The 20,175-nt window shown below is 37.7% G+C and overlaps 1 protein-coding gene and 1 long non-coding RNA gene across 7 annotated transcripts; one reads left to right on the forward strand and one right to left on the reverse strand.

Annotated features, from left to right (window-relative positions):
- Window positions 1-10,935: 10,935 nt before the first annotated feature.
- LOC144703895 (uncharacterized) lies at window positions 10,936-11,689 on the reverse strand. 2 transcript variants are annotated; one of them, XR_013581663.1, is made up of 3 exons: window positions 11,550-11,689; window positions 11,332-11,439; window positions 10,936-11,180 (listed from the first exon to the last, which is right to left on the reverse strand). It is a non-coding gene; the product is annotated as an uncharacterized LOC144703895 (long non-coding RNA). The 2 variants fall into 2 exon arrangements; XR_013581662.1 differs by having other exon boundaries at window positions 10,936-11,242.
- LOC144703871 (squamosa promoter-binding-like protein 17) lies at window positions 11,575-14,046 on the forward strand. Of its 5 annotated transcripts, none has more exons than XM_078576176.1 (4): window positions 11,575-11,767; window positions 11,838-12,118; window positions 12,849-13,544; window positions 13,700-14,046. In XM_078576176.1, the coding sequence occupies exons 1-3, from the start codon at window positions 11,756-11,758 to the stop codon at window positions 13,372-13,374; spliced, it is 819 nt and encodes a 272-aa protein (XP_078432302.1). In that variant the 5' UTR covers window positions 11,575-11,755; the 3' UTR covers window positions 13,375-13,544; window positions 13,700-14,046. The 5 variants fall into 5 exon arrangements, with proteins under 5 accessions (XP_078432302.1, XP_078432311.1, XP_078432286.1 ...); XM_078576185.1 differs by having other exon boundaries at window positions 11,576-11,767; window positions 11,865-12,118; XM_078576160.1 differs by having other exon boundaries at window positions 11,627-12,118; window positions 12,849-13,377; window positions 13,474-13,544.
- Window positions 14,047-20,175: the final 6,129 nt, after the last annotated feature.

Consider the following 20,175-nt stretch of genomic DNA (forward strand, 5'->3'; position numbering starts at 1 on the left):
CTGACACCGCCCAAAACATATTTATTTATATTACTTTTCGCTTCCTCTCCTCCATTTTTTCCTGAAAAACCCATGAAAAATCCTGATTAATTTCAATAAAATCCTTATTTTTGCCTTATAAATGTACTTTTTTCATTTAAAAATTCATTTCTTCCTCAAATAAATTCCCAAAAAAATCCAATGAAATTTCAGAAAATTTAGAAAAATCACTAAATTGTCCCCACATTAATTAACCATAAAATTAATTTTTAAAGCTGCCATTTTCGTTTAAACAGAATTATTCCAAGCATAAATAAATTCCATAAAATTCATAAATTAACAGAAAATTAGGGTAAAATCAGAATTCACTTGAAAAAATTAATTAACATGAACTATATGATAACAACCCTACTTTGGACTATTTAAATGCATAAAACTGTGATAATTGCTTGAAATAAATGCCAAATTTAGAGTGTTATCACGGCCTCAGAGTGCCCTTATTATATGTGGTATTTATTATTTATTCAAACCATGACTAATGAAAATATTATAAATATTATGTTACTAAACCATATTAGAACATTTTAACGTCATTCTTACTCCTTTGTGGGCAAAAAACAATATAATTTAGATAGGTGACAAAATTAAATTATATATATAATTTGTTTAAGTAAACATTAATTCAAATAATATATACATATTTTTAAAAAAACCAATTTATAAAGTATGATAAGATTATTGCTCCTAGGGGATTACAATTAAGGGGTTAATTGAATCAATGACAAAAGTTGAATTCATGTTAAGCCTATAGAATATTCATTAAAAATAACAATTAATTGAAAAAATATTTTTCTTGATAAGTATCTAATTTTTTTTCAAATATATGTAACTTATTTATTTTATAAAATTTGATGATTTTATATATTGTAAGTGGGTCTCATTAAAGGGTAATGAGATGAATAAATATAAGTGGGATACTATTATTTAAGTGATTTACTATTCAATTAAAAAATTCCTTACTGAAATAGTTATAGTTCTATACATGCCATCGGGCAAAATTGAAGGACATTTTTTTATTTTGAGTAGCTTGCATTGAGAGGATAGCTGGTATCATGAAAATAATATGTATTTATAATTAGTTAACTGATTATGTTTTCAAGTAATAAGTATTTGAATAATGTCTTGATCAACACAAAATATAACATTGTAAAAGTTGTTGTTGTTTTTATCCATATTTTCTAATTCCGGAGGAGGTGATGATATTGTTGAAGAATGTGTATTTATTGTGAAATATATCTATTTATAATATAAATAATTAAATCAAGAACTGTGTATGTATTGGAGAAATAACTGACACCATTTGAAGTCGTTCTTGCTTCATTGAGGGTCACTTTGAGGAAATAAATGCAATTGCCGAAAAGGCTTGAAAATTATTTTAATTTTTAATGTTTTTTAATCATGGAATAATTAATTTAAATAATATGTTTTCAATAAAAGAGTTAAAATAGTTTTAAATAATTTGATATAATTTTCCCTCATTTTCCGGTCAATCTAAGAGCATGAAATAGATTTATTGTTTTGATGTATTAAGAGCATGAAATCGATCAATCAATTTCAGATACAATATTAATATGATCTATTAATATGATTCACATTAAATATTTTATTATGGGGAAGATTTTATATATTGTAAAATGCAAACTAAAATAATATGAAATTACTTATCGGATAAATGATAACAGCACTAAATGTATAATATTCTTACAATTTAGCAAGCCACATTGAGGAGATATCTTGGATTGATAAAAAAAGTTATTTTTCTTAATAATAATAACTATTGTGTAATTTAGTAATAAAAAATGGAAATACTACGGATGGATTATTTATTCATATTAATTAAAAAATAGTTTCCAAGTATGAATATCATTTGATAAATCTTAATGGATAACTGCGACCAAAAAAATAAACTCTTTTTTATTTATTTAAGTAATCCGTAACTGAAATAATATGTATTCATTATTTGAAAGCCACAATAGTTGTAAAAAAGTTTGGTGTTGTTGTTGTGTCTTAGTGGTCTCTGTAAAAAATAAATTTACTTATCTGAAGTAATTTATTATTAATTCAAATAATATTTAAAGTGAAGTAATATTCTTCAATGAACTAAATAAACAATGATGTCATCACATAGTGTCCAAGATATGACGACACCTTCATATCCAGATATGAGGGATTCAATATGAAAGAAGCAAAATCTCATAATTACGAAGTAGGGCATTGATAAGCTCAAATTTTGGGTGTTTTTACTGGTTATTTATCAGTTAAATCGTGTGAGGATTGAGCTTATGCAACAATAATTATAACCTCAGCCTTAGGGCAAGTAAGGGTCGATCCACAGGGAGCAGAGAAAACAACAGAAAATTCTGTTCAGTTTACTGTAGAATAGCAGTTCAAGATTTTTAATTTCAGCTTTAATGTTCAGTTAAACTAACCTCAGTTAAGTTCTACAAATTATTCTTTGTAAAACTTAACTGAACAGAGCCGTCATCAGAGAATTTCCTGCTGACGGTGTGCTCTTGCCCTTTGAGGCAAAGGAGCAAACACCTTGCTCGCAGGTGCGGTTTGTGCGCAGGTGAATGCTGACGCACGGGGTTGCTGCCCATGCGCAAGTGCTACCTGCGCGTGGGATGGCTTCCCTATGCGCAGGCTGCTGCTTGCGCACAGCGTGGCTGCCTGTGGGCAGGCAGCTAACTGCGCGTGGGGTTGCTTGCCTGCGCGCGGGATGGCTGGCCTGTGCGCAGGCAGCTACCTGCGCGCGGGCACGGCTTGGGCAGCTCGCAGCTAGCTGCGCGCAGCCTCTGCTGCGTGCGGCGGTGCTGCGCGCGGCCTTGGCTGCGTGCGGTGGTGCTGCGCGCGGCATTGCTACGCACGGCCTTGGCTGCAGGAAGCTCGGCCTGCTGGCAACCTATGCGGTGGCCTTGGTTGCTAGCTGCCTAGGCCCTCCTGCAGGAGTCAATTTCACAGAATTTGCTGAAGAACAGTTTAGGTTTTCAGAAAAACGAGAGGGAAAATCAATCTGAACAAACAAAGAATTCAAAGATCAAACTAGAAGATGAACAATCTCGTTTGGAACAACAGGGAGGTACCACTCAGCACCTTCCCCTCCAACCTCGATTGTCTTTGCAGGGAGAGGACACACCAACTGAAACAAAAACTCTCACACCACCTTGTGTCACGCCCTTCCGGCAAGATGACGATCGTCGTGCTCCAGCTACTCCTCAGCTTGCTTCTCTCCCAGCTCCAATGCTCATCAGCCTTGGAGGGTCTGCAGAAATCCTTCCTCTCCAAGCCCTAGCTTCCTTGAGAGAAATTCTGGACAACCTATAATGAGCCCTTAAGAGGCTATTTATAGGTTTCTCTTAAAACATGCTTAGTGGAAAAATTAGGGCTTCTTTCGTCTTGATTTTTCGCCAGCTCTTCTTGATCAAGTTCCTCTTTCTTTGGCTGCCTTAATCTGTATCTGAACTCACTAATCGAAAATGTAAGATCTAATCCACTTGATTCAAAGAATCAAGTGGGGTTAGTGAATTTGTAAAATAATGCATATGAATGACAACCAATATGGATTAGGTGGATATGATTGATGCTTTTATGCTAAAAAAACTCTAAACATTTGATGACGTATTGAGAGTCATCAGGCATCTCAACTCTAATGTTCCACCTAGAGGACATGAGTCGTACAGGCTCAATTCTCTTAAGCACCACTGAAGTCTGCCTTTTATAAATTGACCTTTACATGAACACTTTGATCATCAAAATACATATCTAGACATTTCTATATCTATTCTCTTTATATTGTCTTTTTGATCTTTCTCATCGTACTGTTTAACATGTTATCAGAGCAAACCCACATAGATCCACATGAGGATATTGAATCTGATGAACCAATAGTGAAACATCTTCAACATCGAAGAATGAGGTTTGTTGAGCGCATTGAACAACTGGTGTTGAGCCACATCCGCCCATTAGCTTGAAGTTAAACTCCCTCATATACCTTTAATGGAATCACCAAGTTGTAGCAACTACTTCAACACTAGGATTATGCCTATATTTTACTCACAAGGGGTCCTCAAGAGCACTGTCATTCTTCGACACATAGCATCCACGCTAGAAGTGTGATATGTATGTTATAGCTAAACTCATGTTAGCAATGACGGATGAAGTTCTTATGATCATTCAAGATTGTGATATGGCTAACTCAGAATGAATCACAATCAACTGCTATCTCTCTTCCGGCTTAGAATCAAGGGTAACGGAGCTAATCATCAGACCCAACAACCAGTGAGGAGGTGCACTCAATATCGCTGATGTCTAACATCCATAGGTTAAATTGAATGCTCAGTGAATGAGCACACTCTGAATTTTGTTCTGATTCGATGTCTATCACCAAAATATCTAGTCTTTCACACTAGTAGGAACACTATCATGTCATTGTTGTCTTTTAACACTATTGTTTGCGATGCTATGATCTGAAAATACACTAATAGTTGAGAAGAAGTTCAAGAACCACTACATATGGTGAATCAAACTTACAATTTAGAAGACTTCAATAATAGGGGTTGAGAATGAAAAAATCGAGGACGTGACTAAAAAATGGACAATATCATAACCAAAAACACCAAAAAATGTCCCAAGTTCAAGATATGAAGTTACATAGGACACAACAGATGTACGCCCTGATAGCTTTGGACCACTACCAGGATGACATACAACCGCACCAATGATTGCACCACACAAGCACCATCAAGCTACTTGACTTGACCAAACCAACCAAAAGCTAAGTGTCACATTGAGGACTCCAACTAGGTTTTTAGTCGAGACCCTCACCTATTACTCTTCATTGGTACTCCAATAGTGGTTCTATGTGACAATATGTGCAACACCTCATTCAACCCACAACATATCAAGGATTGAACAAACTCTATTGGTTCTTCATCTCTTTTTACACACCATCAAAATATTAATCTTTATAATGGTATACAACTAACTAAATGGAAATATGTGTGGCCAGCAAGCCAATCACACATTCCATATTGCATTCATTATTTATTATTATGATGTATTCATTATATTGCACATCTATGCTTATAATGAAGTCCATGAATACATGATCCAACTAAGTGAATTATGATACCACCTTGATATTTTTAAAATATTCACGTATGAAGGATACTTGAGAAGGACATCGAAGTATATGTATGAAATAGCATTATCTACTTTCACTCACATTATGAGGTATGGCTGGTCATGTAGCCATTAGTATGGATACATTGAAGGATAGATAGTGGGTGTTCTTTAAAGGAAAGAGTTCACTGAACTGATCCATATGAATCCCTGAACAGTAATATACCAAACTCTCAATCAGGCTTATTCACATCACGGTTGTGCTAGTGGTCCTTAAATCTGAGACATCAAAGATGTCTTATGGACGTATTGTTGTACTTTGAGTATGGCCTAAGAGTTCCTAATCATGGGATTCTGAATAATCTTATTTCAAGTGAAACTACAAGTTCACAAATACGATTGAGTGATCAAGATGGGATCGTCCACCTTCAGTATAAGAGGACATAGCTCATTAATTAATCTATATGAAGTCCTAGGCCAAGGTAGTGGAAGATGAGTGAAGAGTTATGTAATGATTTCACAATTTATCAATCCAACTCAGATAACAGATTAGGTTTTGAGAGTTGACCATACCCTTAGTCTTCTTGGGAGTATCAAACAGATGAGAGATTGTATGTACACAAACATGTTCCTATTTATCTTCTAGAGCATGTGGTGTATGTAGGCACCCTATTCAGTAGAGACTTGACCTATCAATTAGGTTAAATAAAATTTCCATTAATTAATCTATATTAAAATATAGGTAATTAATCTGGAAGACCAATAAAGGTTATTAGGCCATTGGAGTTGTGAACTAGACCGATACATGGGCCTAAAAGGCCACATGCAAGTGGTTTTTTGGATGTTGGAAGATATTCTTAACTTTAGGGAGTTTTATGATAAATACTAACTTATCATAAATAAGGGAAGGCCCTAAATGAAGTTGACCCAAGGCTAGAATTGTTTAGGGATTTCCCTTTCTTCTCCATTCTCCTCTTAGCCCCTCTCCATTTCCAATGCGATCAAGATGACATAAAAATAATGGTGGAATGTGAACATGGCTCATCAAGTCAAAGGAGAAGATTTGACATGAGGAGGATTACTTGGATACATCTAGAGGTTGACCCTTAAACAGCTCGACACATCTCATGTGACGATTCAAGAAATTATGGATATGATCAATGCCTTGGTAATTGGACATAAGGAATTATTTTGTGGATGACATTTTGATCCCCTTGTGATTATCCCATTGTAGGAGTACACCTTGTTTCATCAAGATCAAGGTCATAACCCAACACATCTAACATAAAAAGGATCTATTTTCTGTAAAACAACTTAATGTTAGACAACAATGTATTTGTTGAATTTCATCCATAATAGTGTCTTATTGTGGATTTTGCACGACCAGGGAAAACCTTCTCAAGGGTGACATGAGGGGGTCTCGACCACCTACAACCATCACCTTTGAGAGTGCATGTCAATGAGGGAACCTTTTTTGTTAACTAGCATCACCATCTCATGCATCAATTGCTTCATATTTTGAACTCTGTTTTGTCTCGTTTTGGGTTCCCTTTAACAGACTTGCCTCAAAAATAAGTGTTTACGTCCTGTTGCATGGCTAAAATAAATTATTTTCCCTTTTCCTTCACAACTTAGCAATCCTCAAAACGATTGGAACTCATTTAATCCAATCTCTGGGGCTCTACTCTCATTATTTCTCACTCTGAGTTCTCCTATAATGTTTCCTTTAATGATTCTTACAACAGGTTCACATGACTCTATTCTTCGAAGACGAAAATCAATTTCCTATTGACATTTTTCTGGTCGCAAAACTGCATTGATAACTCGATCACAAGATACAAGCTTTTTCAATATTACTTAGGGGAGGGGTGCGTAAATATCAGTCACTCCATCAACAGTTAAAAGATGAAGGTATCCAACATCATCTCTCCTATTTTCATACACCACAAAACATTGAAATATCATTGAAATCACGCTTGTGATGATGCTACATTCATCATTGGCTTAAAAATTATGGGATGAGGCCATTGTCACTGCTGCTTATCTCATCAACCAAATGCCAACACCAATACTCCAAAATCATTTGCAATGTGAGGTACTCCATAAGATGACATCTGATTATAATTTTACAAAACTATTTGACCACTTTTATTTTCCCAATCTCTGGGCATATGCTGCATCCAAGCTATGTCAACGGTGTGAACAATGTGTGCTGATGGGATATAGGATGCACAAAAGGCTATTGGTGTTATTCCCTAACCTCAAAATGTAATAATGTAGCTCACGATGTTGTTTTCAATGAGCATATTTTCACATTTTAGCGGTCTTAAACTGAACTGAATGTCTCTTGACTTCCATCTCTACCTAGTATGATTACCCCTCCTCCGACATCTTCTACACCTTCGACCACTAACCATCCTTCATCCCTACACATAGACACAAATATACCCCAGTCACCATCCTCATCCAGAAAATCCCAAAGTTTTTGCTCATCTCCAACCTCTACTCTCCACCTATATCACAAGTGTCCCCCAAACACTTAATGATGCCACCCCAAACCTTTACCTCAATGTCTCACTACGTCAATCATGCCACCCAAATCAAGCTCAGTCTCAGCTTCTCTTGCACCCAAAGCATCAAGCTATGCAATGAGAATACAAAGCATTTCTCCAAAATCATAGCTAAGACCATGTCCCTTTATCTCCAGTCACAAAGCCAATGGGTTGTAAATGGAGTTTCAAAACCAAACTTCATCCAGATGGCACCTTTGTCTACTTCAATGCCCATGTTGTCGTTCAAGGCTTTAGGTAAATCCCATGGATTGATAACTAAGAAGCCTTTGGCACAGTCTTAAAATGACCACACTTTGAATTATCCTTACCCTTGCAGCCACCCATTATTGGAACCTTCAAAAGTTAAAATTTTCTAATGCCTTTTTGCATGGAGATATATATGAACTTATACATAGGAAACAACCTGTTGAAGTATTGCCTCCACTCAACTCTCATCTGTCTATCGTCTTCAATAATTATTGTATGGCTTGAAGCAAGATTCTTGAGTGTAGTTTCACAAACTCAACTTGTTCTTAATGTCTCTTGGTTTTACTTGATCTTAAACAGATTCATACCTCTTCTACAAGTTGTCTCCCTATGGCTTGCTCTACCTGTTAGTGTATGTTGAGGGCTTGCTCGTACATTGGTTGGATCCCAGCGAAATTCAACAAGTCATCTCATCACTTCGAAAGGAGTTTGGCATAAAACACTTATGCCATGCACATCATTATCTCAGCATAAATCTCCAACAACATTCTAAAGTTATGTATCTAAGTAAAGCTCAATATGCAATCAAAATGTTATGCATGGCCAAAATGGACCAACGCAAACCATAAAGCACCCCTTGCTGCACAGTATCAAATCTCGCTATAGATGTTATTAAAGCGGTATGCATGGAAAAAGATGTGATGTGATCCTACAAAATATCATAAAATTAGTGGAGTGTACAGTATCTGATGATAATACATCCATTATCCTCGATATTTCCGTTGGGTTGCATTAAAATATTTAGTATGTGATGGTGAAAGGATGTGTTATTCCAACTTAGGCTTTCATCACATCTCTTCTCCTCAGCATCAAATTTTCAGCGATGTTGGTTCGGCAGGCGTTATCTCAGGCTGTCAGCCCATTAGTGGGTATCTCATTTATATTTGCTCAAACTTAGTCAGCTGCGTATCCCAAAAGCAAAATAGGGTAGCTCATTCAAGCACTGAAAAATCCCACCACAAACTACTATGGGTAAAATCTCTGCTACGTGAACTAAAAATATCCTTTACATTGAACCCATTTGCGGTGCGACAACTTAGGAGGTACCTATTTAACCACAAATCATGTTTTTTGTGCAGGTACTAAAAAAATTCAAATATAATATCATTTTGTGAGTGACCATGTTGTACAAGGCGGTCTGCAGGTAAAATTTGTTCCAAGCCAGGATCAAATAGCTGATGCTCTAGCCAAGCCCCTAGCGAAAGCATGATTCCAGAGGACCAATTCCAAGGTCAATCTTGACTCAAGCCTGCACTTAAACAGGTTGCCAAAGGAATGATGATGGTATCATCACCAAATATCAGTGATTTTAAACGACCGAAGCAAACCTCATAATTAAAAATCAGTTATATAAATATTTTAAAATTGAAATAAATATAAAGTTTGAATGATGCTCTGGCTCCTCATAGGGTCACATTATTGTGTTTGAATTGTGTTAATGCACAATATATTTAATTAATAATAACTTGTGCTTGTTAATTAAGTAAATCTTATCCTTGAAAATTTTGGAATTATTGTGAGATGTGTTTTTATTTACTAAAATCATAAATAATTATATCTATTAAGTAAGTAATTGGTAACTGGAGAGGATTTGACGACAGTGACATACAGTGGTTCACATTACAATGATAATTGGGATTGATAAACAAAATTTGTATTGATGTATTACTGATTAGAAAAAGTATGCCCGCGATTTTATGTCATTTTTATTCTAGTGGTTCTTATTAAAAGGATGAATGGGATTGATGAAAAATGAGTTGTATTAATTTGTGAGTTTTATTTTTTATGTATTCACACAATAACTAATCAAAGTGCACATTAACGGAAAAATATATAACTAATTGAAAACATTTTGATACAGTTTTGTGCCTTAGTGAGCCACAATAATATGATTAAAATGATTATTGAAAAATGTATATTTATTATGAATTACATTTATTAGGTATCTTATTAAAAATATTAAAAGTATATTAACCCATCAATTAAAGGCAATCATTTTAAAAAACTTGATGCCGTCCCGTGCTCAGTGGGTTAAAAATGTATCGACATATATATAAAGATTGATTATCATTCAAATAGTACGTAATTAAAATTTGTATGTATTTTAAAATTAAATATAAAGAATTATACACTTTTGATTGAATTCTTATATCCCTTATGAGAGTTTATTGCATTCATGAAAAATAAGTTGTATTTATTATGATTGGACTTTGTTATATATTCAAGTGATGAGTAATTATAAATGGTATTAACATATTTTCATTCAAACTCCACACAAGCTTGTGATTTCCGTCATGTATTGAGATATTAATTTGAGCGCTAAAACTCGCTTAACTCATTCCCAGTTGATGTATTAGTGTCTCAATAACATAGATGGGGTACTTCATGTACTTGAATGAATATTTTCAGATTGAGATATCTGTCAATAACATACGTAGGCATATGTTAGAGTCTAAAGATGTCCCCTCAATTCTATTTTACAGTCAAATGCGTACTCTATTCACCAAGCATCCATGATGAGATGGCTGCTGGGGCGTTTGCACAACCATTCACGAAGATGACACGGAGGCTGCAAATTCTGATTGACAGTCGAAGTGACAACGTTGGGAGGTAGACAACTAATGATTGACCACCATCTTCCTCCATCTTTACGGAAGAGCGGATTGCTCCGTCCACTTCTTATCCCATTTTATTATTCATAGACTTACTTTTTTGGTTTCCTTCAACGTCCACACCTGATGATCATGCAAGGAAGATCGCGGGAGGGCAGCGTGTTGGGAATCACATCAGACGATTATACAAGGATTTATTTAAATGTCAAGAGAGATGAGTAACCTAAGGAAACAGTCAAAACGGAAAGATATCAATGAAGACACTGAAAATAAAACTGCGGGCTTTCCAGTTTCTGGGCCCCCAGTAAGTCTGCCAAAAAAACACCATTATTTACAACCAAGAAAATCGAACTTAGCCATCTGAAGACCCATATCAAAATTAAATAGAAATATTTTACATTTCTTTATATGCTATTAAATGGCGCCGTTCGAATTATGATGATAATGACATGACACAACACGTTTAGTCATAGATTTTTGTAAAATTTAGTGACGCGTAAGGCCAGGGTGACGTCAGGAACTGCCGGCCACCAGATAGCTGAGTCACAAATCGTAGTCCGTCCCGTTCCGTGGTCATCGCCGGCAAACCCTAGCAAGGAACAAGCATTCCATCGTCTGAACACCCCTCCAATCAATACCTTCTCCAGAATACTAGAAATCTCAGACTTTTCAGAACTTTGAGTAGGGTTTTTAATGACATCTACTAAATAATTTATGTCAAATCCATGTCAGAGACTTACCCAATCGATTTGGAGTAGTAACAGTTGAGAAGGCCAAAGCAAAGAATCCCGGGGTGCCCACAAGATCTGGTCTCCGCGTTTCGAGAGATTCTTCCCATCCCTGCAACCCTGATCGAAGGTCCAGTCAAGAAAATGTAAGGGCCGCCCGTAAGCAATGACGATGCTGTCATGGCGACGGGATTCCTCAAAAAGCTGTTGTCAGAAGGAAAAGGTTATACTTTGACTATTCCGTAGTGCGAAGGCTTGTGGACGACCCCTGTGTGGATTCTGCGGCCGCTCCGGCTTTCTGCCCAGCCGCAGTAAATGCAAGCAGAGAGTCAGACTGTTGTCTACCGAAAAGGGCGAAAAAAAAGGAAAACTCATAAAAGCCCGATCTTTGAATCGAACGCGAAATGGGGTTTAGCTTGGAGGATTTGCAGGGGTGATGATCAGAGATGTGGGTTTTATTTTTATTTATTTATTTGTATTTTTTATTATTTTTTCCGGACATGTGTGTTAAACTACAGATGAGAGAGACGGAGAAGTATTCTCAGATGGAGGAGAGTTCGGGCTCCGGCGACGCCGATTGCGGGAGTTCTTCGCGCGGGCCGCTGCGGGCTGAGGCGGACAAGAAAGGGAAGAGCGCCGCCCAAGCGCCGCCGCCGAGATGCCAGGTGGAGGGCTGCGCCGTAGATCTGACGGGGAGCAAGGCCTATTACTGCCGCCACAAGGTCTGCGGGATACACTCAAAGTCCCCCAAGGTCATGGTCGCCGGCTTGGAGCAGAGGTTTTGCCAACAGTGCAGCCGGTACCATCCTCTCTCTCTCTCTCTATCTCTCTCTATCTCTCTCTCTCTCTTCCAATCCGTTTATCGCCCCCCTCTCTGTCTCTGTATCTCTTTCCATCTAATACTATTTCTCCTCTTCTCTCTGAATCTGTCTATATCCTTCCGCCTTCACTCCATCTATCTCTCTATCTTTTGATGTATCTCTCTACCTGCCTATACTTCTATTTCTCTAACCTTCTATGAATATCTGCGTATACATTTTTTTCTCCCTAAATTTTTTTTTATCTGTCAATCTCTCTCTCCACCATTCTCCTATTACTATCTTAAGTCTATCCGTATTACTATTTCTCTGTCTCTCTCTCTTTATCTGTCAACCTCTCCATCCATCTATCCGTCTGACCATAAAATTTGCCAGTGTCCTCTCCCTGAAGGTTTTTGCCCGTTTTGCTGGCAATGGTAATTTGCCAGTGTTCTCAGTCCCCTGGATAATTACCCCCCCCCCCCTCTCTCTCTCTCTCTCTCTCCTCTCTCTCTCGCGCGTCGTAGTCACATTCTGTGGCGTGAGTCGGCGCGGAATAGGACTCAAGGACAAGCAGTGGTCTGGGATATGCCATCTATCTTTTTTTGTCGAAGCCACAACTCGTGACGCTTTTGTTTTTTTTCTATTTTTGATCGGCCCACCTCATGTCTTGCGCCAGGCTTCCGATAAGAAAAATAGCAATAACCCGCGATAACGCTTTCGCGCGTGCAGGTTCCACGTACTGCGGGAGTTCGACCAGGGGAAGAGGAGCTGTCGCCGGCGCTTGGCGGGCCACAACGAGCGGCGGAGGAAGCCCATGCTCCCCAACCCGCCAGCCACCGCATTTCTCCGCCCGCCGCGCCCGCCGCCGTTCCCCTCAGGTAGCGGTTTTCTGCTGGACTTCGCCAACTCGAGGTTGGCGACGGCGAGAGGGGGTACCTGGGCGAGCGCGCGGGCGGGAGGGGGACTGTCGCCGCCGGCCTGGCCGGGCGTTGCCGCCAGCAGCCTCGGCCATGCTGGGGGCCTCTTCTCCAACCAGGAAGAAGCTCATCGTAGAGAGGAATGGGGGATCTCCGACTCGGGCTGTGCTCTCTCTCTTCTGTCAACCCAGCCATGGGGTACCGCCGCCGCCGCTGCCGCGGCGGCAAGGGCCCCGATAACTGTGGACCCCAGCTACGGCGGTGGCAATAGTTGCGAGCAGCTCGCCAGCGAGCTTGAGCTCGCTCTACAGGGGGGGCATCTCCCTTGGCTGCCATGATCTGTAATTGGTTTTAAGCGGCTCAAGGCCTCCTTTCTCTTGGTGTTAATCTTGCAACTTGCCTTCTCCGATTTATTCTTTCCGTTTTGCATGTCTCAGGTATCACTCGCTTCTGCTGTTACTTGATCTACGCGGGGTTCGGATGGCACTTGCCCACCGAGCAGTATACGGTGGGTAGCAGGCATGTCGTATCGTATTGTTTTTCGTCTAGAAGACAGTTATGACTTCTTGGTTTAAAACTTCTGGAACTTTAGTGTGGAGGTTTATTTTGGACTTATCTTCGCCCCGTGATCTCTAAGTGGCGGCTGGTTTCTGTGTGAAACAGCTGAGTCATGGGTTCAACACTTGTTATAAGAGCCAAGAGGTTGAAGCCATGCCGAGACAATGATCTGTCTGCGTCAACCATCGGTGAGTTGGAAATCATTCTTGAAAGGAGATTTTGAAAAGATGGTGAATGTTGTAGAAGGCTTGAGGAGAATAAGGTTTGTCATCACTGATAACAATTTCTTACTGCCTTGATGTAACACTACCTTAAGTTGACTAATTTCTGACCTCTCCAAAACCTTGCGTGGTGAGCTGGGCGTTACTGAGGCAGAAATCAGAAGCGCACTTTTCAAAAATACCCATTTTTTCTGTATTTATAATTTAATAAACATGGAATTTATTTGTTCACAGTCTTATAGAAGAAGAAAACTAGAAACGAGAGACCCAGATATGAGGGAGAGATGAGAACGTTCATATTAGTAGAGACGTGGTATTTGAAGAATGCTATAAATGGGATTGGGAGATTTCGGTTGATCTGTAACATAGAGGTACATTCTAATTTCCCGTTTTTTTCTAAACTCACAGATGGTCAGGGTGACCATATGATGCCATATCAGCATCAAGTTCATGAATAATGTCTATATCATGCTCCAAATTCAAACATTTTGGTCATATGACCACTGCATAGAACTCAACTAGAAAACTCAGAGTCAGAGACCTTGAAGAGGCCTATGATGATGCTGAAAAAAAAAATCCACACTGATCCAGCAAATAGGTGAATGGAAATTGAAGCTACAAAGCTGGAATAATGGAGGTGTGACTTAGAAGAGGATATTGAATTAATACAGAAGAATTTCACCCATGTAGAGTTTTCTCCACCATCTGGTTGTAATCCCATTAGCCTCAAATGGTTGTACAAGGTGAAGATGAATCATCACCTAGACATAATCATGTACAAAGCCTATATATTGATTATGAAGAGGCTTTTATGTAGTAGCCAGAATCGAGACTGTTGGAGTGATGATCTCTCTTACAGGACGAGGATAGACAAATAATCATTTGGACGTCAACTATTCATTCAAATGGATTTATAGAAGAAATTTTTACAAAAAGTAGCACGAGGGCTATGTGAAGGAGGGAAGAGCACATCTAGTGATAACATTGAATGAAGCTTTTTATGGCCTGAAGTAGGCATATAGAGCTCAGTGCACCAAATTAGACAAGTGCTTATGCTCTTTTGGTTTCCTAAGGAGTTCAGAGGAGTATGTGCAGTGCGATAAAATTATTGGTGTATATGTTAATGTTATCCATACAACATGTCTAGAGAACATTCATATTGAGAAGTTTAAGACACAAATCCAGGAGTTCAATTGAGTAATCTTGGATTACTCCGTTCCTAATTCAGAATTGAGATACTTCAGACGTCGGTAAAAATAGAGTTGGGTTAGGGGGTATTGCTATGAAGACGCTAGAGAAATACTGCATGATGGATTGTAATCCTACAGAGATGCTTTTGGAAATATGATTCCAATTCAATAAGAAAGGAGTTCATCTGCTAAAAAATTATGCACATAATAGAATTCTGATTGGGAATATGAGATATTTCACCAATATTAGACCAGATCTAATGACGGATTGTAACCTATGGAGATCCTGTTGGAAATATGATGCCAATTCAATAAGAAGGGAGTTCATCTGCTAGTAAATCGCACACATAATAGAATTCTGATTGGGAATATGATATATTTCACCCATTTAGACTTGGTCTAATGACCTCAATTCATTGTCTCAAAATTCAATTATTGAGCATATGGGACTAGGCAAGAAAATACTGAGTTATGTGAAAGGGAGACTGGTTTTTGGTTTGGTATATGAGAGAGGAGGAGATATTTTGGTGGCTTATTCAAATGGTGGCTTATGAAGATATAAAGAGTACTACAGGTATGTGTCGTTTTATATGATTGTGACTAACATAATAACTTAATGATTCATGCAGCGGAAAACTTATTAAAGAATCTGAACAAAGATTTAAATCCTAATACTAAAATCACATAGACATAGATAGGGTACCCAATTTCTTGATTCCTCAATCAGTGTGTGTTTAACAGTTCATGTGTCTAGCCTCTTAATGTATCCTCATGGTCCTCACCACATTGAATATTCTCCATCTTGACGATAACCATTATTGATCCACCATTTTCATTTTCCCATCCAGGTCACATTTGAAAGTAGAGGAGGGGAGAAAATGAAGGGAGAAGAAGGATGTACATCTAAACAACTATGTCAATTTCATTTCAGGGCTTTCTCCTCTTAAATTCGAACAGGAATCTTCATAAAAGCCCCTATTACATTTTCAAACATCCAAAAGACTATTTATCAATATAGTTAATGATTTCAAAACCCCAATAATGAAATATTTCGAGGTATAGATTAATCAATGATTAGTTTAAACCAATTGATAGGTTGAGTTTCAAGACCATGGGGTGTCAAGCTAAACTTCATTATTTAGAACCTCATTCTTTAGAAGACACAATTAGTATAATGAGTCTTTCATGGAAACTAACTGTTATCAGTTACCATGAACATATAGTGACTCATCAGCTGGACTCTCCTAAGACAACTTCGGGTGGTAAATTGTTAAATGCTAATTGGTCATCCTTGTTGGTACTGGTGCGTTTCAAAATCATTGAATAACTTTTCTTTGATATTCAACTACCCTGGAACGACTTATTCACATAATATTCTTTTAGTTTTCTCTACTTATAGTGAGAGTAGACAACCCCATCTTGACCTCTTAATCATCTTCATGAAATTCTTCTTTCACATGAGCTAACATAATTTAAAACTTCATGAATCAGAACTTGCATGTCATAGTCAAAGTACAACTGACCATCCACAAGGCAGATATAGTATCTCAGATCTAAAGAAAACTTAAAAATCATTATGTGAATAAAACTTATTGATATTTTGGTAGAAAACCATTCAGGGATCCATACATATCAATTCATTGAACTTTCTCCCCTAAAAAGCACTCAATATTTGTCCTTAGTTTCTCCACACTTATGCCAAAGGTATTGGGCATTATCATCGCATGAGTGAGACTAGATACTGATACTTTGTATAAATATTTGAATGTCCTTCTTGATTATGATTTTAATACAACTATTTATAATATGTGGTGAAAGAATAGTAATCTTTGTATCATGATGTCATCATAATTCACTTAGTTATTGCATGTAATCATAGACTTCATTATACTCATCACACATGCATTATAATGAACAAATGGTGTATCAATGAACATTAAATGAGATATGGAATATATTATTGCCTCGTCAAACATATATTTGGATTAGTATAGTAATGCAAGTGTGAAAAATCAAATGATAATCTATGTTCCATTACTTTTCAATTTTTATGAACCTAGAACTGGAAAAAAATTTGGTTATTTTTAAAGTAAAATATAATGTAGTGATAAATATTCATGATGCAAGAGAAATTCACTCTCCAATGTCTTATATACCTTGGAGTTTTAGATTACTATTTCGATTTTGGAAAAAGTTGGTTTGAATGATTAAAAATGGTAATGTAGGAGGGGTAATTATTGATTTAAAACTTTTATGCCAGGTAGCAAAGAAATAAAATTGTTAATTACTCCTTTTCTGGACCCCAATATGAAAGGCTGCCATATTTGGACCCAAAGTCTTTTAAATTGATAGAGCTTCTCAAAGAAGTACACACTTACATCTTATATTAGATCACTAACCCAACCCTTGGGGAAGCCAATACATCCAGATGTGGATAGGAAAGTGCATATCTTTGATGGGTGATAATGCCGAAGAATATTTATGAAACATTTTTCTATCAAGGGGTTTAAAGTGTTGGTGGAGACCTTGTCGAGGGATTTAAAAAATATTTGCACATACAATATACAGGGCACATCAAAATACTACAGACTCCTCTTTGCTTTCCACAACTGAATTGGGTATAAGATAGTTGAATAATATAATTAATTAACATTTTAGTGAATTTGTAATAACCTTCCTTGAGACTACTTTCTTGAGTCACTAAGTGCCTCCAGATATAATGTAACTGCACATTGACTAAAAGCTTAAAGCATGTCATCCCTTATGCCTCAATGTGATGATGACCTACCATCGGACATTTGAGAAAATTTTCATGTATTGTTGATTGAAGATTCTGTGAAGATATTTTCTCAAACTAGAACACAGAAGTCCCTGGGACTTCTCAGGTATGATATGATATAATTATAAAAGTAGAAGCATATGGGTATCAATAAAGTTGGATGGATTGGAATGAATCTTTTGGACCTTAACAATAGAGACTGATTCCTCTTTGAGGATGGGTGCTTGAGGCTTTCACATACTATTCTGATCCAAGGACTACAAGAATTTACATCAGGGACAACAAGAAGTATTCATAGGGGTATGTCCCAAATAGGGTTTATCAAATTATATCAGTACCCATTAGAGTGTTCTCAACTGACCTGGGTTTTACACACATCTGCACCCATGTCCATTTGAAAGTTACCTTAATCGTAGACTTTTTCAAACTGCTTTAGTTGGGATGTTTAGCTTTGTAATAATAATTGATGTACCATCTTATTTCTTATAGCCCTCACAATGTATCAATAATCTCTCTCACAGTAAATAGACATATTGAGAACAGACATGTATAGTAGGTTAATATGAGCATTTACATTTATATCTGCATTAAATTGACTATACATGCATGTTAAGCTTAAAATGATGAAAGTTTCTTTTGAATGATATTTATATGTTTTGCATTTAAAAGTATTTTTAAAAGTTTTAATGATGTCATATTCTGAAAGAACATTTTTGAGTTGAAATGTGATTTGTCATGAATGGTTTGGCATTATATTCAAAGAGATATCATTTTTTAATTCAAGTTATTTATTTCAAATATTTTTATAATTGAAAATCTATTTTTTTGAACTGTTTAATGGTTCTTGGACCTTTTGCTGTATTCCCAAATTGGAGGAGAGAGAAAATTAGAAGTTAGAATAATCTAAATGCAAATCACGATTTTATATGATCTTGTAGGTGTTCAGACTGATAGTTTGAGCGTAGCTTTATTTTTTTGGACTATTTCCATCCATATGGTTGGATATATAAATAGAGCCTTGGATTTTCGTAAAAGCTATCTTTAAGCTCAATTCCTACTTGAGAGGTAAATTCAAAGAAGGTGAAGTTTTGAAAGTTCATCATAAGTGTTATTTGTGTCTCAATTGCTTGGAGAAGGTTCATAGAGAAGAGGAGAGGCTGTTATGAATCAGGAAGATGCCTCGATCCCAACAGAACATAGTGATATAAGGTTAGCCTCTTGCCCTACATTGGTCATTCTTCAACGTACTTAGGTAGAGCATATCCTTCATCACTATCCGCCGTCATCCATCACCATCTATCATCATCGAAAACCGCATCACATATCATCTACCACCCACATCATATAAGTCATCAAATATTTAGATTTTTAAGTATCAAAGCATCAAGAATATTTAGTTAATCCATGTGAGTTGTCATGCGTATGCATTATTTTATAAAATTACTAACACCACTTGATTCTTCGAATCAAGTGGATTATATTTGACATTTTTTGGTTAGTAAGTTCAGAAACAGGTGAAGACAACCAAAGGAGGACGACAAGAATCAAGAGGAGTTGGCGAAAATTCAAGAAGAAGAAAATTCCAAAAATGCCCCCGGGGCATGTGTTAAGAGAAACCTATAAATACTCTCTCGAGAGTTCATTTTGAGGTTGTCCAGAATTTTCTCTAAGGAAGCTAGGGCTTGGAGAAGAAGGTGTTCTGCAGACCCTCCAGTAGCTGATGAGCCATTGGAGCTGGGAGGAGAAGCAAGCTGAAGAGTACCCGCTCAAGAAGATCGCCGACTCACCGGACAGGACGTGACACGAAGTCGGAGTGATTGAGCTGGTTCAGCTTTGTTTTCTTCTCCCTCTTGGACAATCTCAGTTGGGGTTGAAGCACCTTGCAAGGTTCTTCAGCAGTTTCCAACCAGAGTTGTTTTGTTTAATTCGAAGATTTTCTTGTTGTTCAGAGTTCATTTTCTTTTACCTTTTCTGTGTTTGATTTCATCCGAATCTTAACTCATCATGCTTAATCGATTCTCTACATAACAATCGGTGAGGTCTCGCTCAGGCAGGAAGAACATAGCCGCCTGCTGCCAAGGGATCTGCGCGCAGGATCGACCTGCACACAGTCGCCTGCGCGTGAGAACCCGCGTGCAAGCAGCACCGTGCGCAGGGAACCCGCGCGCAAGCCACGCCCGCGTGGAGGCCACGCCCGCGTGCAGCAATAGTCGTGCGCAGGCCACGCCCACGCACAGCAGCTGCCGCGAGCGAGCACTCACCTGCACACAGGACACCACTTGTGCGCAGGGTGCTTGTTCTTTTGCCCCAAGGGGCAAGAGAGAACCGTCAACAAGAAACTCTTGCTGACGGTTCTGCTCATTCCAGTTTATAAGAACTTGATCTACAAAC

This window comes from Wolffia australiana, chromosome 1, assembly GCF_029677425.1.
Source record: "Wolffia australiana isolate 7733 chromosome 1, ASM2967742v1".
Taxonomy (NCBI): Eukaryota; Viridiplantae; Streptophyta; class Magnoliopsida; order Alismatales; family Araceae; genus Wolffia; species Wolffia australiana.